At 43.6% G+C, this 26,466-nt stretch overlaps 1 protein-coding gene across 1 annotated transcript in view; it reads right to left on the bottom strand.

Moving 5' to 3' along the window:
* The window catches only part of RNF213 (ring finger protein 213), a 454,388-nt gene that overhangs the window by 45,015 nt on the left and 382,907 nt on the right, over positions 1-26,466 (bottom strand). Inside the window, exons 52-56 of the mRNA XM_089682127.1 lie at positions 22,210-22,244; positions 19,442-19,536; positions 19,060-19,219; positions 15,508-15,682; positions 14,565-14,659 (exon numbers count right to left, since the gene is read on the bottom strand). Coding sequence (XP_089538253.1) covers positions 14,565-14,659; positions 15,508-15,682; positions 19,060-19,219; positions 19,442-19,536; positions 22,210-22,244 — 560 coding nt within the window. The remainder of the gene's footprint in view (positions 1-14,564; positions 14,660-15,507; positions 15,683-19,059; positions 19,220-19,441; positions 19,537-22,209; positions 22,245-26,466) is intronic.

The following is a 26,466-nucleotide window of genomic DNA, read 5'->3' as shown; positions in this document are numbered from 1 at the left end:
TCATTGGTGTCAGTGGGAGGAATAGCGCCCCATCATTGGTGTCAGTGGGAGGAATAGCGCCCCATCATTGGTGTCAGTGGGAGGAATAGCGCCCCATCATTGGTGTCAGTGGGAGGAATTGTGCCCCATCATTGGTATCAGTGGCAGGAATAGTGCCCCATCATTGGTATCAGTGGCAGGAATAGTGCCCCATCATTAGTATCAGTGGGGGGAATACTGCCCCATCTTTGGTGTCAGTGGGAGGAATCGTGCCCCATCATTGGTGTCAGTGGGAGGAATAGTGTCCCAACATTGGTGTCAGTGGGAGGAATAGTGTCCCAACATTGGTGTCAGTGGGAGGAATAGTATCCCATCATTGGTATCAGTGGGGGGTGGAATAGTGCCCCATCGTTCCTGTCAGTGGGGGGGGGGGGGGGGGGAATAGTGCCCCACCGTTGGTGTCAGTGGGGGGGAGGAAAAGTGCCCCATCGTTGGTGTCAGTGGGAGGAATAATGCCCCATCATTGGTATCAGTGACACCAATGATGGGGCACTATCCCTCCCACTGACACCAATGACACTTGCTGACCCCTGTTCCAGTATGGTGCTGCTGCAGCCAGCATATGTGGTTGCAGCAGCACCTCTGCACGGCACACTTGCCGGCCGCTCCTTCACTCGATTTTCGCGGGGCCGCTCGGCTCCACCTCCTCGCCGGTGATTGGCCGCCTGTGTGCCTTTCCTGAGCTACAGTCCTGGCGGCCAATCACCGGTGAGGAGGTGGGGCCGAGCAGCCGCGCGAACATCCAGTGGCTGAACTGAATGAAGGAGCACCTGCGCTTCCTGGAATGGATCGTCGTGGGACCGGAGCCAGGTAAGAAACAGCAACCCCTGCCCAACCCTGTACTTAGTGTCCCTTCCGTTGGAAGGGGGGGGCGGCGGCGGCACCGCGCCGCCCCCCTAAAAAGTGTCAGCATGCTGTATACCGGCGTATAAGACGACCCCCGACTTTTGAGAAGATTTTCAAGGGGTAAAAAGTCGTCTTATACGCCGGAAAATACGGTATATTCAATTGTCCAATTGCTTTTGGTCTCTTGAAACAGAGGTGATGGCTATTCTTAAGAGCTGTAATTCCTAAACCCTTCCTCCAATGTCAGCCCATATCCATTATATAACTATAGATTGAATATATTTTGGTAAATTCCTGAAAAAAACTAAAATCGTGTCTGTGTCCAAATATATATAACTGTATAAATGAGTACACCCCTTTTGAAAAGTAAGATTTTAATCAATATCTCAATGAACGCAAGAGCAATTTACAAACTTTTGACAAAACTAAGCTTTATAGAACATTAGTTTACCTCATTACATGAAAGTAAGGTTAATATTATAACTTAGGATTACAAAATCTTCAGTTTTACTCAAAGTAGTTGATGCAAAAAATACACCCAACAACAAAGCCGCATCTGTGCATTGGCCTGGTGGGAGGTGGTTAAAGAATAGTGAAAATTAGCGATGTAGAGTCCAATTCTATAAGAAGAATTGTAGATCGTGAAGGCTGAATTGTTGTAAAAAACATTGGGTCAATTGGTGTCAGGCAGAGCAGCGGGGAGGGGCTGGGCCTAACCCAGCTGTCTTGGTCCATGTTGGACCCAATGACAGAATACATGGAAGGTGGAGGCTCCTTAATAACCAATTTAAAGAACTAGGCTGCAGGATGAAGGGAAGGACCTCCAAGGTGATATTCTCAGCAATATTACTTGTGCCATGCGCAACACAGGAAATATAGGGGGAGAGTAGAGAACTGAATGCATGGCTAAAGACCTTGTGTAAGAGGGAAGGATTTGGGTTTCTAGAGCACTGGGCTGACTTTTCATTGGGGTGCAACCTATATGCTAAAGATGGTTTGCACCTAAATGGTAAAGGGGTCAGCTGTGCTGGGGGACAGGTTTATGGGAAGGCTGGAGGAGTATTTAAACTAAGATTGAATTGAATTAGATTATAATGGGGCAGACAGATCAAATAGGGGTCAGTTCCTATTGATGGGTGGAATGGGGAAAGATTGAGGGAGGGCTATGGTAGATGATAAGAATTTTCCCATGTTACAAACAACCATTGGAATCGGTACCATTTGTATATTAAAAAAAAAAATGCAAAATATGTGTGCAAAATAGGACAATGAATTTAAGTGTTTGTTCACCAATGATAGAAGTCTGCCAAGCACAATAGGTGAGTTTTGAAGCTTTGGTGCATGATGAGAACTATGATTTAATTGGTATTGCTGAATCTTGGCTTCATTCTTCACATGACTGGGCTATTAATATTCCTGGCTATGCTCTCTTTTGGAGAGACAGAGAAAAAAGGACAGGTGTACCCAAGGTTCAGTGTTGGAACCCTTACTTTTTAATACAATTATAAACAATGTAGGCTCTGGGATTAAAAGTACTATTTCAGATGACACCAAGCCATGAAGTGGAATAATATCCTTACAAGATGTCTCCAACTTACAAGCCAACCTCAATGCACTGTTTAATTGGGCAACTATGTGGCAAATGAGGTTTAATGTCGATAAATGTAAGGCTATGCACTTGGGGGATAAGAATATGCATGCAGCATACATACTAGGGGGGGGTACAACTGGGGGAATCAATGGTGGAGAAGGATCTGGGTGTTCTGGTAGATCATAAGCTTAATAATGGTATGCAATGCCAAGCTGCGGTTTCCAAAGCGAGAAAAATCCTCTCGTATTAAAAGAGGTATGGGCTGCATAAAAAGATATATAATTTTATCACTATACAAATCATTAGTAATACCTCATCTGGAATATGCAGTTCAGTTTTGGGCACCAATTCACAAAAAGAACACTGGGGAACTGGAGAAAGTACAGAGAAGGGCAACCAAACTTATAAGAGGCATGGAGGTGCTCAGCTATGAGGAAAGATTAGAGGAACTGAATTTATTGTCTCTTGAGCAGAGGAGATTAAGGGGGAATATGATCAACATGTATAAATACATGAATAGTTTTTATAATGAACTCGGTGTAGCGTTATTAACCTTAAGGTTATCACAGAGGACAAGAGGGCACTCTTTACGTCTGGGGGGAAAAGGGATTTAATCTCCAAATATGAAAAGGTTTCTTCACAGTAAGAGCTGTGGAAATGTGGAATAGACTTCCCCAAGAGTTGGTTCTGGCCAGCTGCTTAAAGAAAAAAAAAAAGCCTGGATTCTTTCCTAGATACATATAATATAACTGGATACTAACATTTATAGGTAAAGTTGATCCAGGGAATATCCAATTGCCTCTCGGGGGATCGGGAAGGAATTTTTTTCCCCTGCAGGATCAATTTGGATCATGCTTTGCTGTTCTTTTTTGCCTACCTCTGAATCAACTGTGGGTATAGGATAACATTTATTTTTTTTTAATGGTTGAACTAGATGGACTTTTGTCTTTTTTCAGCCAGACTATGTAACTATGTAAGAGCATAAGATATGACGTCAACACACATGGTGAGCAGGGCTGGTTTCAGGGCAAATGTGCTGTTTGTATGTTTTTATACACAATAATTTTTTACTGAGTTATGCTATGTGGAGCCTTATTCTTTCCCCTAATATGGCTTTTTCTTAACTAGCATTGTGGAGTCAATAGGTGAGGTTGGCAAGGAGTGTTTGCAAGGGGCTTATTAACATCACTACATGTTATCAAGCTTGTTTGACCTCTTGTCACAAGGGGTCACACTGTTTTAGTAAAAGGCTGATTATTTGTATCAGTAGAGGAGATTGTCACCTGATATACTATATACAACTCTTATGGAAATTGACTCATTATTTTTCTCTATTGTTTGATGAGTGAAGTGTGTATATGTTTCACAATTTTGATTTGTTGCACTTTTGCACACTGCCAACTGAATAGTATATACAGTGGGGAAAATAATTATTTGATCCCCTGCAGATTTTGTACATTTGCCCACTTTAATTTTTATCATAGGTGAATTTTAAATGATAGAGACAGAATATCAACCAAAAATCCAGAAAAACATATGATACAAATGTTATAAATTGAGTTGCAGTTCAGTGAGTAAAATAAGTATTTGATGACCAAGCAAAACATGACTTAGTACTTGGTGGAGAAACCCTTGTTGGCAAGCACAGAGGAAAGACATTTCTTGTAAAAAGGTTACCAGGTTTGCACACATTTTAGGAGGGATTTTGGTCCATTCTTCTTTACAGATCTTCTCTAAGTCCTTAAGGTTTCTTGGCTGTCACTTGGCAACTCGAAGTTTCAGGTCCCTCTATAAATTGCATATAGGATTAGGTCTGGAGACTGGCTAGGCCACTCCATGACCTTAATGTGCTCCTTCTTGAGCCTGTAATGCACCGCCTGGCGGTACCTCTAGCAACCCACGGAATAGGATTCCCCAGAGTGTGGAGTCTAAGTCCCAGTCTGCTTGTTCACCAGGGCCCCTGATGGTGGGGATGGACTTGGAGCAGACAGAGACCAGGTCGCGGTCCCTGAGTATACCCCCCCATGGTAGAGGGATCCGCCAGAGGTATATTCTGGAGAAGAACCTGACGTGAAGAGGCAGATGGGTCCGTGCAGGGCGGTGGATGGATGGCTGAGTAGAAGCATGGTCAGACAGGCCAGGTCGGTAACCGTGGGGACAGCGCGGTACATGGCAGCAGGCACAGAATAGTCGGGTCACTCGCTGGTAAATAACTGGTAACTGAAGCAGGAACAGGCAGATAAGACCATACGGCAACCAGTGTCAGTGCAGAGCGGATTTAAATAGTGCGCCCTGCACTGTCAATGGTGCCAGGCGCGCGCCCACGATCCTGAGTGCGCATGCGCAAGTTCCGCCATCGTCGCGGCTGCCCAGGACCTAGTGCCCGCATGCTAGTGCGAATCGGCACACTGCACCTGCACAGAGCCGCACGCCGCGATGGATCCTGACAGAGCCACTCCTTTGTTGCCTTGGCAGTATGTTTTGGGTAATTGTCATGCTGGAAGACCTATCCACAACCCATCTTCAGTGTTCTGGCTGAGGGAAGAATGTTACAATACATGGCCCCGTCCATTGGCCCTTCAATGCGGCAAAGTCAGCTTGTACCTTTAGCAGAGAACAGCCCCAAAGCATAATGTTTCCACTTCTGTGCTTGACTGTAGGGATGGTGTTCTTAGGGTCACAGTCAGCATTTTTCTTCCTCCAAACATGGCGAGTCAAGTTAATGTCTAAGAGCTTCTTTTTGGTCTCATCTGACCACAACACTTTCTTCCAATCCTCCTCTGAATCATTTACACGTTCGTTGGCAAACTTCAGACGGGCCTGTACATGTGCCTTCTTGAGGAGGGGGACCTTGCGGGTGCTGCAGCATTTCAATCCACGGTGTTACCAATGGTTTGTTTGGTGACTGTAGTCTCCACTGCCTTGAGATCTTTCACAAGCTCCTTCCATGTAGTTCTGGGTTGATCCCTCACTTTTCTCATGATCATCCTTACCCCATGAGGCAACATCTTGCATGGAGCTCCAGACTGAGGGTGATTGATGAATATTTTGTGTTTCTTCCATTTGCAAATAATCACTCCAACAGTTGTCTCCTTCTCACCAAGCTTTTTGCTGATGGTCTTGTAACCCATTTCAGCCTTGTGCAGGTCTACAATCTTGTCCCTGATGTCCTTTGACAGCTCTTTGGTCTTGCCCATGGCGGCGAGGTTTGAATAGAATAAAGAGATCTGTGGACAGGTGTCTTTTATACAAATAATGAGTTGTCATTAAGAGCACCTTCTTGGTTGACAGGACTAATCTGTGTACCACATGAGCGCATAGCCAGTTTGCGGGAGCCAGAATTATTGTTGGTTTGTAGGGGATCTGTCAGGAATAGACTCGCCAATGGTGGTGGGACTTACCTGCCTTGTGGGCTGCAGTACCAAGGCTGGCCAGCGGGTGCTCTCAGCAGCCAGAGTCTCACTCCTGCAATCAAGCCATCACCTGATGCTGATTGCAGGAGGTGTATTTAAGCAGGACCAGGCCTGTGATCAGGGCCTTGGTGTATTGTTCCCATGAGCCCCTGTACTTGTATCCTGTGCTCCTGTCCCTGTGTACCTGCCATTTGATTTGTTGCCGACCCTGCTTGATCCCGACCTCTGCTGACTTCTCCTGCTCTGATCCCTGGCTCATTTGACTACTCTTCTGCCTGCTGCCTAGTACCACGCTGACCCCACTGTTACCGACCCGGCCCGTTTGACCACGCTCAGTACTCTGCCATCCATCCACCAATCCATCCATCCTGCACGGATTCAGCCATCCCTGCTCACACCTTCTGCCTCTTCACATCAGGCTCTCTACCGGCATATACCTCTGGCGGATTCCTCTAAAACAGGCAGGTGTACTCAGGGGCCGCGACCTGGTTCCTGTCTGCTCCAAGTCCATCCCCACCATCAGGGGCCCTGGTGAACAAGCAGACTGGGACTTAGACTCCGCGCTCTGGGGAATCCTGTCCTGTGGACTGCTAGAGGTACCACCAGGCGGTTGTTAACAGAACCATATGGCTTGCCTGACCATTCCACCTCTCCAGCCCTGACTATGCCTGTGTTCCCACACATTTCTGGTCATACCTGGAGTCCTGACATTACACCAAGGCCAGTCCTGACCAGAAGTGGCTGCACAGGGAAGCCATCTTGGCTTGTTGTTGTGAAGGATGCATCCTGAGGAGGTTGTGTATTTGTATTTGCTAGTCTTAGATGACAGAGAATATGCCTATCAGATTCTGAAGGAGTATGCCAGGGATCAGCTGCTAGAGTGCATACGGGTCGCTCATTCCCTAGTAGATCAGGGCACGGAGTTCTCTGAGGTGCAACCATTGATCCAGACTTGTGCTGAGTTGGCTTCTTCTAGTACCCCTGAAAGCAGGAATTACTTTTCTCCACCATTCAGTACGGATCAAGTAGAATCACTGGTATGGTTGTTGGAGGATGATCTGGATTGCTTCTTGGAGCATTATTCAGCATGGTCACAACATGTGCTAGTGGATTGTATAAACGCATGTGCAGTCTTTGGTGAGACAGGCTACATGTAGGCTAAGCTTTGTTCAACCAGTATTACAGACATGGTCAGATTTGTTACACCCAGCCTCAGTCAGCTTGCAAAGACCCAGTCCTACTTCCAATCCATTCTTTCAAAGCTCTATCCCTGCATTCCCAACAGCACCTCCAGTTCAAACCCAGTATACCCTGCTATCAGCCACATGCCAGTACCCTGTTCCCACTCGCTGCACCTACCCTGCCTTTAACCCTGTAAAAACGCCCGCTGGAGCAACTGCTCCCTCCTCTGTTCCATCCTCCAGCTCTTCTCTGTCTTCAGCTGCTCCCTCCGTTTACAGAACTGCATTTACTTACAGTGCTTCCATAACTAAACCCAAGAAGAAGCGAAAATTCTTTCCAACCAGTACTATCTTGCCAGTATCCAAATCGGTCAGCCTGCCGTCTGAGAAACCATCTTCTGTTACCCAGCCCAATGACCCGATCCAGCCCGATGACCCGGTGTTCGTGATCCAGCCTGATGACCCGGTGTTTGTGATCCAGCCTGATGACCCAATCCAGCCTGATGACCCGATCCAGCCTGATGACCCGGTGCTCGTGATCCAGCCTGATGACCCGATCCAGCCTGATGACCCGGTGTTCATGAGCCAGCCTAATGACCCGATCCAGCCTGATGACCCGGTGTTCGTGATCCAGCCTGATGATCCGATCCAGCCTGATGACCTGGACCAGCCTGGCGCCCCGGTGCCCGTGGACGAGCCTGGTGCCCCGGTGCCCGTGGACGAGCCTGGTGCCCCGGTGCCCGTGGTCCAGCCTGGTGCCCCGGTGCCCGTGGTCCAGCCTGGTGCCCCGGTGCCCACTGTTTTGCCAGACGACTCGGGTGCCCGCTGTTTTGCCAGACGACTCGGTGCCCGCTGTTGTGCCAGATGACTCGGTGCCCGCTGTCGAGCTTGGTGACCCGGTGCCCGCTGTCCTGCCAGACGACTCGGTGCCTGCTGTCGAGCTTGGTGACTCGGTGCCTGCTGTCGAGCTTGGTGACTCGGTACCCGCTGTTGTGCCAGACGACTTGGTGCCCGCTGTTGTGCCAGACAACTCGGTGCCCGCTGTCGAGCTTGGTGACCCGGTGCCCGCTGTCCTGCCAGACGAATCGGTGCCCGCTGTTGTGCCAGACAACTCGGTGCCCGCTGTCCTGACAGACGACTCGGTGCCCGCTGTTGAATTGGTGACCCAGTGCCCGCTGTCGTGCCAGATGACTCGGTGCCGGCTGTCGTGCCAGATGACCCGGTGCCCGCGGTCCTGCCAGATGACCCGGTGCCCGCGGTCCTGCCAGGTGACTCGGTGCCCGCTGTTCAGTCTGATGCCCCGATGCCTGATGACCCAGTATACGCTACCCGGCCTGATGATCCTACCTGGCCTGACGATCTGGTGCCCGCTACCCAGTCTAATGATCCTATCCGGCCTGATGATCCGATGCCCGTTATTCAGCCGGATGCTCCAGTGTCCGTCATCCAGCCTGATGCCCCGGTGTCCGTTATCCAGCCCGATGTCCCGATGCCTGCTGCCCAGCCCAATGTCCCGGTGCCTGCTGCCCAGCCCCTATGTCCCGGTGCCTGCTGCCCAGCCCAATGTCCCGGTGTCCGCTGCCCAGCCCAATGTCCCGGTGTCCGCTGCCCAGCCTGACGTGCCTCTGTCCGCTGCCCAGCCTGACGTGCCAGCTCCTGATGCCCAGCCTGCTTCTGGAAATCCTGTGTCCAGCAACCTGCCTTCCTGCGGTCTCCTGCAAAAAGATAAGCCTATCAGCAGGAAACCCAGCCAGTCACTTAATTCCGGCGTGGGATGTCCAGCCAGTTACCGGACCCAGGCGGTGACTTTACGGACTGTTTTGAGCGTCCTGAGGCCGCTCCAGGAATGGACTCGCCAATGGTGGTGGGACTCGCCTGCCTTGTGGGCTGCAGTACCAAGGCTGGCCAGCGGGTGCTCTCAGCAGCCAGAGTCTCACTCCTGCAATCAAGCCATCACCTGAGGCTGATTGCAGGAGGTGTATTTAAGCAGGACCAGGCCTGTGATCAGGGCCTTGGTGTATTGTTCCCATGAGCCCCTGTACTTGTATCCTGTGTTCCTGTTCCTGTGTACCTGCCATTTGATTTGTTGCCGACCCTGCTTGATCCCGACCTCTGCTGACTTCTCCTGCTCTGATCCCTGGCTCATTTGACTACTCTTCTGCCTGCTGCCTAGTACCACGCTGACTCCACTGTTACTGACCCGGCCCGTTTGATCATGCTCAGTACTCTGCCATCCATCCGTCCACCCATCCATCCATCCTGCACGGATCCAGCCATTCCTGCTCACACCTTCTGCCTCTTCACGTCAGGCTCTCTACCAGCATATACCTCTGGCGGATTCCTCTACCACAGGCAGGTGTATTCAGGGGCCGCGACCTGGTTCCTGTCTGCTCCAAGTCCATCCCCACCATCAGGGGCCCTGGTGAACAAGCAGACTGGGACTTAGACTCCGCGCTCTGGGGAATCATGTCCTGTGGACTGCTAGAGGTACCACCAGGTGGTTGTTAACAGAACCATATGGCTTGCCTGACCATTCCACCTCTCCAGCCATGACTACGCCTGTGTTCCCACACATTTCTGGACATAACTGGAGTCCTGAACTTATCAAATACATTTGTATCATGTACTTTTTTCTGGATTTTTGGTTGATATTCTGTCTCCATCATTAAAAATACACCTGTGATAAAAATTGTAGACCCTTCATTTCTTTGTAAATGGTCAAACTTACAAAATCTGCAGGGGATCAAATAAAAATTTTCCCCACTGTATTTTTTATGGATGTATTGATTTAAGAGGATAATGCAACACTTATTAGAATTTATATTATTGTTCAATATCTTGTTTTGTGGGTATTGGTGTGAGCAGCTTTCCATTATTATTACTTACATTTTACTAATTTTAAACAGAGACCACTGTTTCATGTATTATGTGTTTGTCATGCCTTCAAGGCAGGACAAGGGGAGGGAAAATGACAAGTCCACAGAAGGTGACAGGAACAGCCCTAGAGAAGCAAGCAGGGCAGGCCTGGCTTCTGGGATCAGGGAAGCCTGGCTTCTGGGATACTTTATCCTCATGTAGCACAAGAAAAGGAGGGGCCCCCTGGAAAAACACAGGTGGAGCCAAGGCAGAACTATAGCTGTTAGAGTTAACGGAGAGCAAAAGGTTTTGTTCTAAGGCCCCTGTCACGTGGACAATGCAATCAGGTCAGCCTTTCAGTTTTTCAGGCAGACCTGATCGGATGGTTAATTAACCTCTATGGACTGCTGAGTGTAAATGGATCATTTACACCTACCTACCTCTGATCTGCTAAAAAAAAATTAAAAAAAAACAAAGACAAATGGGATCTGTCCTCCTCCGTCTAGGTGGATTGGATTGGAGAACAATCCGCTGTCTGTTTACACCCGGCCATCCATATGGGCTGTATAAACTGAGCAAACCCAGACCTGTCATCAGCCCACTTTGCTCTGACAGCAGGGGATCAGTGGACAGATCCCCCGCTGATCAGAGTTTGCCTAGTGTAAAAGAAGCCTTACAGAGGCCCTTTTATTAAAATAACCCCTGTGAGCAAAAGAGTAGGGCTCTGCGTGGACAAAAGCACTTAAGGAGGCCCCAGAAAGTTGCAGAGGGAGACAAAAAAGAGCAACTTCTTTCAAAAGGGAGAGCACCAGGACTGTGAAAGCCAAGGTGTTAGAAAGAGGATAACCAAGACCGAAGGGGTATCAAGGGCAACGTGTTTGGCAATTCCAGATGGAAGAAGGTGCAGGATGAATGGGGTACTCTGTATCTATCATGTGAGGTAGTTCTAAACTACTGTGATGATAGAGTACAAGTGGAGTGATCTGCATGCCCTCGAGAAATAGGGGCACCCAACCTAGAAATTGGAATGTGCCTAAATGGTAAATATCAGGAAATTACGGATGTAAATTACAGATGATGGGTGATCTCTGGGAAAGAGTCTGTAAAGCAGTAACATAATTGAAAACTGGCAAAAATTGGAAAATAAAAATTATTTTCCAACAGCAGAAGAGGTCCATCACTTAAACACACTTCTAAAAAATGGTGCCTTATGGAGTGCTTTGGGTTTTATGGGTACACTGAGAGGCAGTTCCCAGCAAAACATTTACCAGTGTCTAGGGCCACAACAACTAATCAACATAATCAAATATGAAAATAGTTCTCAACTATTTTCGTAATTGATTAGATGCTCAGCTGATTAGTTGACCTGCATACAGAATGTATTTGTTCTTTACATATCAGAAAATACAGAGCAACAAGCATACAGCTCAGTACACCATTCATACATGTCAGTATACATGGTGCAGCCAACATACAGCTCAGTACACCATTCATACATGTCAGTATACACAGTGCAGCCAACATACAGCTCAGTACACCATCCATACATGTCAGTAAGTGCCTAAGAACATGTGAAAGTGTGAAGAGCAATGCCTCATTCGAAGTGAGCGATTCTAAAGGCAGAAGGATTTTTACCTTGCTATAGGGGCACTCTATACTATACTTTTTGGCTTGCTAGGGGGGCACTGCAAAGGTAGGAGGGGACAGAAGCGCTGGCAGAGGACCTCAGAAAAGGAGGATTTGGACTGCTCTGTGCAAAACCATTACATAGAGTAGCTAAGACAAGTTTGTTATTTTAAAAAAATCCAACGTTTATAATCACTTTAGGGCTCTGTGCAGAGAAACTCAGCATCTGATCCCAGAGAAGCTGGAGGCTAATATAAGGCATTACAATTAAATTTAAACTAAAATTTACCAGTACTGTGCATTATATTTAAAAATGATTATATCCACAAAAAAGAGCCTCAGTCTTTATTACTAATATATATATAATTACTTCCACTGTTTAACAGTATAAATAAACCCCTTATAGTAGATTATCTGCTGTGAATATATATATATATATATATATATATATATATATATATATATATATATTTATTTTTTGTTTAATCCCCATCACGAAAGGTGATAAAAAAGCATGCTGCTGCTGCTACTAGATGTCTTATGCTGGCCATACATGTATTGATTTTCGGATGAGAACATTAGTACAAAAAGTCTTTGTACATTTGATGAATGGACAAATGTCGTTCGAAAATTTCACTTGCTTTTAACAATCAATTTTAAAATGAATATAATTTCTGAACAAACACCACATACACTGGCTGAAAATTCATTTGGTTGAAAAAAGTCTTCTATTCTGCTCCTTCGATTTTTTCCGTCACTGTGGTCGAAAACAAACATTGATTTGATCCCACTAATGATTAGAAAATTGAACAACCCTTCTTAAAATTTTCAAATGAAAAAATAATTTGTGTACGGCCAGCATAAATGACAGCATGCCCAGGGAGCTTGTATCATGCTACCTGCCTATGACAAGGGAGTCTGTCATGCATAATATTATATCACAGTCCTATCTGAAAATCTGCAAAATAGTGTTTTAGATCTTTTTACATTTTTTTTTTTTAATTTTGAATAAAAATTTTGATCTCTGAGTCTGATGATATGTACCAGATTCAACCTCTAATAGTATATACTGTATATCTTCTGTCTGTTATTCTCAGAGTGGATTAGTTTGTTGCTAACCATATAGCTGGTTATTTGTATTTACCACTGCATGTAGATTTTCAAGAATAAATTGTCTTTTGTTAAACTTTACATATTAACTAAGTTATGCACTAAACTTTTTTTGAGTTTTAAAGATTTATTTGAGATTAATCAAAACAATAATTGGCCGACTAATCGATTATGAAAATATTCGTTAGTTGCAGCCCTACCCGTGTCCAATCACCTGAAGGTAGCGGCATATAATCCACGGTCTAAGAATCAACTCCTATGTAATCAAATGTATGATTCAGATAACCTTTAGACTTGAGCATAATAAGTAAAGAAAAGATATACAGATCCACTATATATTTCCTTTAACGAATTAACATTAAAGTAAAATAGTTCCATGAAGTTATTGTAAAAATTCTAATGGTTACAAATCTACTGTGTGTCTCTGTGGAGTTTAAGTGTATGCATGTGTATGTTAATATATGCAAGTGTAGGCTATAAATTAAAGGGATACCAAAGACTACTTTTTTTTTCTTACACACTGGAGGTTTATGATTGTGGCTGTATTTATCTTATACATTTTTCTTGTATTGCATTTCATTGTGTTTTACGTTTTCTATAAGGGGAGATTTCACATGGCAATTAAATGATACACAGGGGGTCTAAACCTATCTCTGACAACCCTTTTATGCTTAGAAGTGTGAACACTGTCTGTTTGCTTTTAGGGCTCGTTCACACTAGCAGCAAGGACTGTGGCTTCCCTGAAAAGTGCTGCATGATTGAAACGCTTTTCAGAGGCATCTGACAGGTGATGAGGAGGCAATATCACTATCAGGGGGTATAATTCCTCTGGAGCAGGGGTTCCAGTGCTGGGAGAGATGAGCAAGTCTCTTTTCTCTCACAATGTGGATTTCATTGGTGGCCTACTTGTACACTGAAAATGATGAGCATGTAATTATAAAGTGCCACTGTTACTCCATTAAAATTAATGTCGCTTGCACGAAAAGGGTATAAAGGAATTCTGGTCAAAGAAAATCAGGACATACAGCTGTGCTGAAAAGTTTATATAACCTGGCAGAAATTGTGACATTTTGGCATTGGTATTGAAAATCTGACTGATCATGCCAAAAAACTGTCTTTTATTTAAGGATAGCGATCAAATGAAGCCATTTATCATCACATAGTTGTTTGGCGCTTTTTTAAATCATAATGATAACATAAATCACCCAGATTGCCCTGATCAAAAGTTTACATACCCTGGAATGTTTGGCCTTGGTACAGACACACAAGGTGACACACACAGGTCAAAATGGTAGTTAAAAGACAATTTTGAATTGCAGTTAGTGTCTGTGTATAAATAGTGAGTTTGTTATCTCTCACGTTGATGCACTGAGCAGGCTAGATAGAGAGCCATGGGTAGCAGAAAAGAACAGTCAAGAGACCTGAGTAACAAGGTAATGGAACCTTATAAAGATGGAAAAGGACATAACAAAAATACCCAAAGCCTTGAATATGCCAGTCAGTACTGTTCAATCACTTATTAAGAAGTGGAATATTCAGGGATCTTTTGATACCAAACCAAGGTCAGGTGGACCAAGAAAGATTGCAGCCACAACTGCCAGAAGAATTGTTTGGGATATAAAGAAAAACCTACAGGTAACCTCAGGAGAAATACAGGCTGCTCTGGAAAAAGACAAAAGGTTGTTTCAAGGAGCACAATACGACAATGCTTGAACAAAAGTGAGCTGCATGGTTGACACCTTCACTTGTCTTACCAGGCTTCTTTTTAGCCAGGGTATTCAAACTTTTGATCTTAACTGAAGATTTAAAGAGCTGTTAAATCTGCAATGTGCAAGTAAACATCCTATCTGGGTTTTTCAATGTTTTGCACTTAACACACAACTGCACAAACACATCCCTTACCTTGAGCACAGGGGCAATGACCATTGATGTAAAATGCTTCTCCCAGCTGTTCCTCATTTGTTTAGTTGACCAAACTTCATCAAACTGGACAGGCCCTGTGGATAAGATGAGTAAAGGTTCTAACTGATGCTTTTTTAAAGATTTCCCTGTTATAGTGGTTGTATGCCCTTACCTATATCCAGTGAAGTCACTGGCCTCAAGTGATACACAGAGATGAAATAAATCCTCCTCCATAAGATGTACCTGTTTAACGGCAATATTCTCTTCTCTGCATCTGTTGAAAGTGCTGAATTGATAAAGCTTGTCTGAGAGTTCATAAAAAATGGAGAGCTGCAGAGCTCAGTGAGGAGAGCTCTGAGAGCTGATTGGAGGAAAGAGACATCCTTCCTCCACACACCTCACAGAAACAGAGCTGACACTGTCAATCTGCTGGAGGTCCCTCCCCTGTCACCATTTTTCTCTTGGTTTAAGGATAACTTGCCAGAAGTGATTCATGCTGATAGCAGAGTAATGGAGCATGCTCTTAAGTGAGACAAGTACACACTATAGTGGGATATGCTTTGTTCCTATTTCATGTCTGAGGTTTACAACCACTGTAACTAAACACTTAACTCAGGTTTTTTTTTTTTGTTAAATAGTGTGAGGTATACCATAATTTTTTTTCAGGTTTTCTGGCTTTGTTTGTACTCAGAAGAGTCTCCTCCCATTCTGCACCCAGAAAAAAAGTAGACGCCATGACAGGAAGTGATGGCAAACCTCCATAACAAAGACCCAGATAGCAATAACAATCTGACAGATGTTTTAACTCTATATTCCCTATCTAAAACAGAGGGAGAAGAGGAGGGTTTACTTTAATAGTTAAGTTAGTAGCAATGATGCTCAGATTGGTTGCATTGCTAACAGGTGGAAACTCATTGTAAAGTTATTAATAAAGCATACTTACACTGCCCAGACTGTTTAGGGTTCAGCATTTTGTGAAGTACAAGATGTACAATAGTTGTGATGTCATCTGTGCTTTTTCCAAGACTGTTCTTCAGGTATTCCAGATCTTTCTCAATGTGACGGAAAATGAAATTTGTAACATCTTGAACAGGTGGCTTCACAATGCGCATAATGCTCTGTGACAAAAAAAAAATGCATACAAAAATTATACAGTCAGCAACTTTATTCTTCTCTAGTTAAATATGTTTTTACATTCTGTTAGTTGAGGACTTAAAAGAATAAGAAGCCAGTATAAATGGAAAGATCTTTGATGAATGACTTATTTTCCAAGATAACAATCGACTACACACTACAGCATCAGGCAGAATCTTCACATCGGCATGTCCAACCAAACTTCACCGTTTTCAAGGACTACAGCATCTTGCACTATCTTCACATCGGACACTGCACTCAGTATTTCCTCTCCTTGTTCCCTACATTACTACTGTATTCTATCCAACACATGGAACCACAGCACATGCCAGAACATGCAGGCATCCAACAATCATGAAAGTGTCAAATGCCAAAGACTAAGTAGGAGGAGGTAGCACTTAAAGAGTGTGTAAACCCAACATTTCATACTCCTGATATTTGCCTGCTGTACCTTGTACTAGTATGAAAAAGTACACTCTTTGTTCTTATTCTATTGCTTTTTTTGCGTGAAATACCTGGTGTTCCTGCCAGTCCCTCTGCTTTCCTATTAAAAACTGACCACACTAAACAGGAGAGCACAGCGTGGTCAGTTCTCTAGCTGTTCTGGGAACTCAGCCTGCTCTCCTCCAATCATCAGACTTGTGTTTGACTTCTCCCCTAGCTCTTATGCAGCTGAGAACAGAGGGAATGCGATCACTCATAACAAAGGGGAAAAAGATATTTATGTTTTTTTATAGCTATACAAAAATGTTTTGCCTTTCATTTCAATTTTAAACTGAATGGGTTGTTTTACAAGGTGAGGGTTTACATATACTTTAAAAGACAGAGGAGATCTGACTCGGCACCCGCTGGCGAGGTGAGAATTTAAAGGCTTCTATTGCAGAGAGCTTTTATTCCATTTTTTAAGTGACAGTGTTAGTTTAACATTGACTGGAGACAACTGAGGGTATCTGGTCAGCTTGTACAGAGAGTCCTAGGAACCCTGTTGGAGCTTTTCCTGCCATTCAAAACTGTTAAGTAGCTCTGGAACATCCCCAAAGCACACAAACATCATATGATCTACAGTATGTAGAACTGGTATGGAACACCTTTTTACTTTTTTCTCCAGGAATAGATTTTACCCATACACAGTAGCAGAAATAGGTTCTGTGACATGAAACTGGGCCTTGTGACTGATCCTGTCTTAAATAAATAATTTATACTGCTCTTGACAACTAAGATTCTCCATTTAATATTCTAACATTACCAACAGTTCAAAAGGCAGTCTTATGTGTTGCTTTGCGCAACAGCAAAAGTGCTTCCTTTAGACACTTGCATAAGGTCTATATTAACATTATCTGTAGGGAGCTTTAAACCTTGCCACATACATAAAAAAACATTTAAGCAGACAGGCATGTATGACTAAAAGCTGAAGGACATCTTTAGATTCAGATTGAGACATAAATTTTGGTGGCCTAAGTCTTTATACTGTTATTGTGGATCAGGAAGAACCATGCCCTCTTGGTTAGTGGGGCTTATCTCAGGGAAAAACAACAGCCAAGTTTTCTAATCCACAGTCACCACTTGCACCCCCAGATATTTCATCCAGAAGCATCTACAGGTGACTATAGACATGAAAATGTCAATATGACAATGCTTAATCACTTGACCTGAAAGATTTTACCCCTTTTGTGCCCAGGCCATTTTTTGCTAATCGGCACTGCGCTACTTTAACTGACAATTGCATGGTCTTGCAACAGTGCACTCAACTGAAATTTATATCATTTTTTTCCACAAATAGAACTTTCATTTAGTGGTATTTTATCACCACTGGGTTTTTTTATTTTTTATTATATAAATGAAAGAAGACTGAAAATATTGGAAAAAAAAAAAATTTTGTTTACTTTCTGCTATTTCCTCATAAATGTAGGACAAAATGTATTCTGTTTACAGTCACAGAACTCTCTCCTGTTATCTGCTTCAGTGGATCCCGGCCATAAATCATTCAGCAGGATCTGCTGTTTGGCATGTGCTGGCACCAGTTACAGCACAGCTGGGTTGGCGGGCACGCACCCCCTACCCAGAAATGCAAAACCACATCTATATAAGCGATTCTGTGCAGCTGGCCAACACTGTAGCACTAGTTGGCAACTTGTTTTATAGTTATATTAAAAAGCTTTGTGTTTTTTTTTTAATAACAAACATGTTATACTTACCTCCTCTGTTTAATGGTTTTGCACAGAGCAGCCCCGATCCTCTTCTTAGGTCCTCCGCTGGCGCTCCTGGCTCCTCCCCATGACCAGTGCCCCCAATAGCAAGTAGCTTTATATGGGGGCACTGGTGCGTGCTTGCTCCTGAGCTCCACTCTTTGCGTCCATAAGACATATAGAGCTGCAGCTCGACCCCACCCCCCACTCTCTCCTCATTGAGACAGCAACCAATGGCTCCCGCTGCTGTGTCTCAGCCAATGAGGAGACAGAGACCTGGGACAGGCGAGGCTCCCGAGCACATCGCTACTTTGCTGGATCGAGAGGGGGCTCGGGTAATGGGGAGGGGGCAGTACACAGATTTTTTTTTTACCTTCATGCATAGGATGCATGAAGGTGAAACACCTTCAGCCTTTACCACCACTTGCCCTCCAAAGGATTTACCCCCCTTCCTGACCAGGCCATTTTTTTTGCGATATGGTGCTGCGTTACTTTAACTGACAATTGTGTGGTCATGTAAAACTGTACATAAATTAAATTTATGTCCTTTTTCCCACAAATAGAGATTTATTTTGGTGGCATTTGATTGCCTCTGCGGTTTTAATTTTTTTACGCCATAAACGAAAAAAGACCAACAATTTTGAAAAAATATTTTTGACTTTTTGCTATAAAACATATCCAGTAAAAAAAAATTTAAAAATCAAGTTTCTTCATAAATTTAAAACAAAATTTATTCTGCTACATGTCTTTGCTAAAAAAAAATCATTACATGTAAATTAATTGGTTTACATGAAAATTATAGCGTCTACAAATGGCGATATTTATACTGGAATTTTTATTTTTAGTAATGCCAGCGATCAGCTCTGCTGTGCATAGAAATACAAAGCAGCATGTCTTTGCTGGCAGAAGAGAGACCTGTGTTGTTTACACACAGGTCTCTCCCCTGTCAGCTTTGCCCGACGATCGCTGGGTGCCGGTGGGGAATCTCCAGCCGGGACCCGGTAATTTACATCCCTAGCTGCCAATGGTGGCACGGGTAAGGCGGCGTATGCACACTCCCTACCTGGAAATGCAAATCGCATACATATACATGATTTTGCGCAGCCCTGCCGCCCTGTAGCAATACTTCCACTATATGGCGGCGGTCAAGCAGCTAAAAGAATTTCTCAGCATACCTGATTATCCTCTTCTGATCCCAGAAGCATTGCCAGATGTGTTATCATTCTTAGTAAAATATAGGCAGGGGCTGCTATATCTCGGTCTGGAGCCACAGCTGGGCCCTGACGATCTGGGTCTCCCAACACATGTCCAGTTTGTGTTCGGTCTACATCCTGCCTGTTATAGAAGAAGTAATTGTTTCAGATAAAAAATAATGTAGTCAGGAGAATTTTACTAAAAGGAGGTAGAGAGAGATGGCTTGTAGGCCTGTGAGGGCTTGGCCCCCCAAAAAGAAACTGGCACATTGATGCCAGCTTAGTAATTTTTATTAGGTATTCATAATGATTAAAGCACAATAAAGCATTACTATAGAAATTGTGAAGAAAACCACAAACATACTGAATCCTCTGGAATCCCGGAACGGCTGCATGGTTTTGGCCTCCAACATTAACACCACAGTCCGGGCATCGACCGATCTGCATTGGCTGACCACACTGTTTAGAAATGACATGGAATTATAAAAGTGTATTGTGTGTAAAAATAATATTCAAAATAAGAAACTGATGATTTCTTGTAAGTGGGTTCCTTTTCTGAGTGGATTAGAAAGATCAAAAAATCCCTCCAAAACATTGGGGTTGATTTACTAAAGCTGCAAAGTGCAAAATCTAGCGCAATCACTTTGAAAAACACCCTTCTAAGCTGTGGCCATCTTGAGCACACGCAGATTCCATCTCCTCAAATGCAAACAAGAGCATAGTGTTAATAAGGGTAGCAATAGTATCCTTCACTTTGGGCAAAATCAATGTGATAGGCATGTCATCCTGATTCGATTCCTCAGAACAAGAAAGAGATCAACAAATAACCCCTACACAGATAATGGGGTTGATTTACTAAAGGCAAATAGACTGTGCACTTTGAAAAGTGCAGTTGCACATTGCAAGTGCAGCTGTTCCAGACCTTAGTAATTGAAGTAAAGCTTAACTTCGCAAAGTAACCAATCATGTGCAGAAATAGAAAAAAATATTTTTTGCTTGCACGATTAGAAGATGGAAGTCAGCAGAGCTTCTGCTCATTTACTAAACTCTGGAGCAACTGCTCTTTCCAAAGTACACAGTCTGAATGCCTTTAGTAAATCAGCCCCAATGTGTCAGGTTCAAGGGCAAATTCAAAGGCATGGGTGTGAACCCTACTATCTATAGCCTTGATAAGGCTACACATTCTGCTCATGATACCAGAAAGACATGGAATTAGAAAGTGACAGCTAGCTTGGCAGGTGAGCTGGAAGATGGGTCACCATAATGGCCAGAAAATGGCAGTGTTAATCAGATTGGGGAAACCCATAAGAGTAAAGGGTACCAGAACCTGGAGTAGATAAACTATCACACCTGTCGGAGCCAAAAGCGAAGCCTGACACAGCAAGTCTACCTGACCCTTTTCCCTTGCACTTGAGATCTGCCATGCTGCCATACCCAGAGGGGTGCTCATGATCCCCCGCTGCTGTGGAGAGGGAGGGGAATGACTCAAGCCCTTTTAGATCATTGTGAAAACCAGATAACATGGAGAAATCTGCTATACTGTGCCATTATCAGAGAGCCAGAAGTTGTTGCTGGTCCAAAGTCACCTCAGCTAGAATAACCCAATTAAAAGTAAGATAGAGACACAAATCTGCATTTGACACATACATTGGTGCGCATATATGTGTTTTTTTTTAATCCTGTTTCTTAGTGTTTTCAAGATAATCACAAAACATTTAGTGAGGTGGTGCGGCCTACGCAAGAGTGCACCAACCTGCAAAAAGTGAAAACAAAAATAAATAAAAATAATAAAAGCACCAAATGCCAGACAAGGACTCAATGTACACTTCTTAACAGCTTGTGTGAGAGTGTGGCTAGTACTGAAAAAAGCAAATGTGCCCCATACCATGTCCCTTCAACAGCTCATACAGTGAAACATAAATGTAGCATTCACAAATGTAAGGTAGTTAACCAGAGTGGACGATTTGCCATCAGGATACAGGAAAACATAAAAGTTAATCAGGCATTGAGGCAGTGATGGGGCTTCCTATCCACTTCGCCCATACTCTATCAAATTTTTTTAGCACAATCCCTGTTAATGTACCTTTCTTTACACATAGGCAATGTGGAATTAACCAATTATTGCAAAAACTGGACTTTGGGGGGCAAACAGATCCTAGGAAGAGGGGTAAAGGAGGCGCCTGCCACTGCATTAATAATACCAACAACTGCCCCCCAATACTGTGAAAAAGCTGAGCAATCCCACAACACATATATACAATCCGCAGTAGGGTAAGCGCATCTTCAGCAGGCCGCAGAAGATGATGGATCAAGTTTATGGAGGCAATAAAGTGTAAAGTATGCCCTATGCAAAATTTTGAGTTGAACCAGTCTGTCTGTGATGGAAACAAGATGTTTGAATGGAGAATCCCACAGATCGATCCAATCATCATCTTCAAAATCCAGGATATCCGTCAGTCACTTCTGTCTGAGGGTGAACAAGTCTGGTAGGAATTCTAGCAATAGATACTCATAAATAGCAGAAGTAGGCTTATCTAGGAGGAGGAGAACAGAGTAAAGATTCCATGTTGATGCCCCTTCTCATTCACCTCCATGGGTAGTATACATGGTAGTAGTGGGTCATGGTGGGGGGGGGGGAATTCTGCAGGCTCTGCACACTGTGCATCACTCTACAGCCCAAGACTAAGGCCTACATAAATGTGGCAATGCATGGCAACCAATAAGAAAGATCAATACTCTGATTACACTAAATTGCTTCTGACTAGATCAGGTGGTTTCCCTAAAACCTTTAAACCATGTGCCTACTAGGTATCTCGCCTTAAATGCTCCAGTCTCCTTTTTTTGTAGCTGCTGTCTGGGGAAGGAAGCAGTGCCAAATCTGAAAGGTGGTCCCAGAGAATCAGCTACATCTCCTACCTAATCTACTCTGCCACTGCTAATGGAGCAAAAACCCTACATTGTGGGTGGCTCATTGTTCATAGTGCTCCGTTGGCCTTGCATTCTTTTAATGTTTGACATTTTTCTAACGTTCATTCTCACTTGTACCCATACTCTTGTTAGTAAGACTATACCAGACAAACTAATATTTCACAAAAATGTAATATGTGCAAAGTTATGTCAAGCCTAGCTTACCTCTCCGATAGCACAGTAGTGGCCATTGGGACAAACTGTAAGAAGAGAAAGTAATGTGTTTATACACTTAAGGTAGCTCTGCAAGCAGATTAAAAAAAAAGCGTTTATTTTAACCACTTCCCGACCGGCCGTTGTATATAAACGGCCGGACGGTGGCACTGCAGGGTCGGGTGGCCGTCAATAAACGGCCTCCCCGCACCCTGCTTGTGCGCGCTCCCTGGGAGCGCGCAGCACCGCGATCCGGTGCCCGCCGTGTCCTCCGGACACAGTGAAACACCGATCGTCGGACGGGACCTCTGTACGAGGTCCCGATCATGTGATCACTGATTGGCCAATCAGTGATCACATGCAAAGTAGTAAGCAAGATGTCACTTGTGACATCATTGCTTACTACGTGTGAAATCTGTGAATGATCACAGAGGTCACATGGTACAAGGCTATTCACAAAAGCCTTGTACCATGTGACAGGATGTGACCAATCACAGCTCACTCAGTTCTTCTCAATGAGTGCATGAATGCACACAGAGAGAAAGAGAAATGATTGCTTTTACATCCTATATGGGTGTAAAAGCAATCAGTGTAAAAAAAAAAAAAAAATCTTCATCACCCCTCACAAGTAGTACAGTGTCACCATGGTGACACTGTACTGCTAGGGTGACAGTATGTAAAAAATAAAAATAAAAATAAAAAATAATAATATAAAAAAATAAAATAAAAATGTAAAAAAAAATGTTTAAAAATTATAATTTTTGCTTATAAACGAATTTGGATTTTTTTTTTTTTACTAAAAAGATAACGGAATCAATTTTGGCCAAGATTTATGATGAAATATTATTGATTTGCAAAATTTTATAAAAAAAACACTTTTTTTCAAAATTTTTGGACATTTCATTTACATAGCAAAAAAAATACAAATCCCAGTGGTGAATAAATACCACCAAAATAAAGCTTTATCTATCTCAAAAAAATGGTAAAAAATTCATTTGGGTACAGTGTTGCATGACCGCGCAATTGTCATTCAAAGTGTGATAGCGCTAAAAGCTGAAAATTGCCCTGGTCAGGAAGGGGGTAAAAGTGTCCGGTCTGGAAGTGGTTAAAAATATAGTATTTAAAATTACACTGAAGCATGTTTACTAAATAGTACTTCTATCTGGCTATATATCCACTTCCACTAGGGTTGCCACCTGCTATACATAAAAGGAGATTGTTCCGGATTTTAAATATGCTGTGCCCCATATTGATTTAATACGGGGCAGAGTTTGCTCCATTTTTCTACATTTGCACCACCATCACCCGCTGACTTGTTAGCCAGTGGACACTGTGGTGGCCTGCAACAGGGTGAGCTCCCTTCTTCATCACTGTGATAGACCATTCCTGTGCACCATGTGCAAGAACATATGCCCCCACCAGCATCAAGTGACCGATGACTAGAAGTCAGAAGATCTTGGTGGGGGTGCTGGAGACGAATGGAACGATGCTGCGTGGTGGGCTGCCCAGGGGCCAGTACAGTACTGGGAAGACCACCTTCACCTGGGGAGAGCACGGCATTCTGAGTATAGTGTCTTTAGTGATGTGCCAATAAATTGGAATGGCTCTTACCCTCATTGTCTGATAAATTCCAGCTGGCTGAGAGGTTTGCTTCCTTATTTGTGACTGGCATGTGTCTCATCCTCATTGTACCACCTTTGCTACTTTCACCTGCTGCCGTTGAACCTGAATACTTTCATTTTGTGTGACTGGCATGGCTCTGACCATTAATATGCCATCAATGGCACCCTGTCAGAAAACAATGTCTAAGCAGGAGAGATCCATGCATCAACATCACTTGTGTTGATGCAGGGATCTGTCAGTGTGAATTTTCATTCAACCTCTTGGTTGAATAAAAAAACTGTATACATACCCAGCTTTATTTTCACCCAATGAAGTACATTTGGCTCACAAAACATGTTGAAAAGTATCCATCTGCATAGTGGATGTCAGCAAATAGGTGTTTTAAAATCTATGTATGAGTTATGGATAAAATCTATTTATGAGTTATGGATCAATGTATGAACACACTTTGAGAGGCAATGTTGGAAGGTGTGAAAAGTATTCTACTCTCAAACAATCAGTCATGTTTTCCTCTGTTTTTAAAGGAAACAAAATTGTATACATATACATTAATACAATTATGTTTAATATATTTAGTGTCCCTGCCTTGGACTGGCTAAATTTTGTATATGGCTTTGCTGTAGCCAGCAGCTGCAATTTATTTTTCCAGTCTGCTCAGGTTTTTCCCTAAACTTGGTGGCTGATTGTTTCTGTCTAGTGCTGAAGGAATATTCCAGCAATAAAGTGGTCAATTGCAGGGGTTATCAATGTTTATAGGACCCAAGCCAGTCCCTGGGAGGCTGAGCCAGAATGTATGGCTTGGGAGAAGATATACATTTAGGGGGGCCTGAGGGGCCTCTCTCCCCTGGAGCTTTCCCCTGGGAGGAAGCATGTGTGTTCTAGACTATTGCTGGGCCCCAACAGACATTATGGGCTGAAGGCCTGAAGTAAACTTGCCTGTGGAAGAGTGAAAATCCAATGCTTCTGCTCTAGAACTGACTGCTCTTATAGGGTCATAAAAATAATTCTGAACAAGAAGGGACAGCTAGTATATATGAGGCTGCTACTAAAGGATCTAATATTGCTTGGAAAAGATATTCAGCAAGCTGCCTTGGGTATCCTGCACACTTAAACATCCATCAACAAAGTGAGCACACAGCTTGCTTACCAGAAATTAAAGCCTAGCAGCATGCGAGTCTCGCGTATTGGATATGGAATACTTAAAATGATATTAAAAGCAGATTAACCACTTGCCCTCCTAAGGATTTACCCCCCTTCCTGACCAGGCCATTTTTTGCGTTACGGCACCACGTTACTTTAACTGATTGAGCGCTGCACCCAAATGAAATTTACATCCTTTTTTCCCCGTGAATTGAGTTTTTTTTTGGTGGTATTTGATTACTCGTGCGGTTTTTATTTTTTGCGCTATAAAAAAAATAGACCGACAATTTTGAGAAAAAGTACCCCACTATTTTTGACTTTTTGCTATTAAACATGTCCAGTAAAATAAAAAAAAAAATAGAAAATCAAATTTCATCATAAACTTATGCCAAAATTTATTCTGCTACATGTCTTTGCTGATACTATTAATAACGGAGATCAGCGACTTATAGCAGGACTGTGGCACACATTCTGACACTGGAGGAAGTGAATTGGTGTCACTGACATCCCCAGTGACACCAATATAGTGATCAGTGCTAAAAAAAAAAGCACTGACACTGTACTAATGACACTGAGCAGGAAGGGTTAACATGAGGGGTGATCAAAGGGTTAACTGTGTGCTGGGTGTGTTTTACTATGGGGCGGTGTCTGTGTGCTTCACTGTAAGCACACTGCTTTGGATGGCTGCCAAATCAGTGTGCCCGAGCTGACAGGGAGGAGAACTGTTAGTAAACAAAACAGTTCTCCCCATCGGAGATCCTCGGTAATCACTGGGCACTGGCGAGTAATCCCCATCCAGGACCGGGTGATTGACAGCTGCAGCTCGCGCGCGCCCTCTACCCGCAGTATTTCTCCTATAGGGCGGTCGGGAAGCGGTTAAAAAAAAAACAACAAACATGTCATACGTACCTGCTTTATGCAGTGGTTTTGCACACAGCGGCCCCTCCCTCCTGCCCCCATAGCAAGTAGCTTGCTATGGATGTACCCGAGCAGACTTGCTCCTGATTCACTGCTCTGTGTGGCCATTCACACACAAAGCGTAAATTAGCCCCATGCCCTGCTCTCTCCTCATTGACTCACTGACTGTGATTGACAGTAGCAGGAGTCAATGGGTCCCACTGCTGTCTCAGCCAATAAGGAAGAAGAGACCCGGGAGAGCCGCTGCTTTCGTGCACATGGCTGGATTGAGATGGGCTCAGGTAAGTATTGGAGGGGCTGCTGCACATAAGTCTTTTTAACTTTATGAATAGATTGCATTAGGGTAAAAAAACTTGACCCTTTACAACCACTTTAATGCTCGTGGCCAGTTATACAGTATCTCATAGAAGTGAGTACACCCCTCATATTTTGTAAATATTTTATTATATATATATATTATGACAACACTGAAGAAATTACACTTTGCTATAATGTAAAGTGGTGAGTGTACAGCTTGTATAACAGTGTAAATTTGCTGTTTCCTCAAAATAACACACAGCCATTAATGTCCAAACCACTGGCAACAAA

The sequence above is a fragment of the Staurois parvus genome, unplaced genomic scaffold (assembly GCF_062004578.1).
Source record: "Staurois parvus isolate SC_StPar_1 unplaced genomic scaffold, SC_StPar_1.0 ptg000286l, whole genome shotgun sequence".
Lineage (NCBI taxonomy): Eukaryota > Metazoa > Chordata > Amphibia > Anura > Ranidae > Staurois > Staurois parvus.
This window is presented reverse-complemented; position numbering and strand designations above follow the sequence as displayed.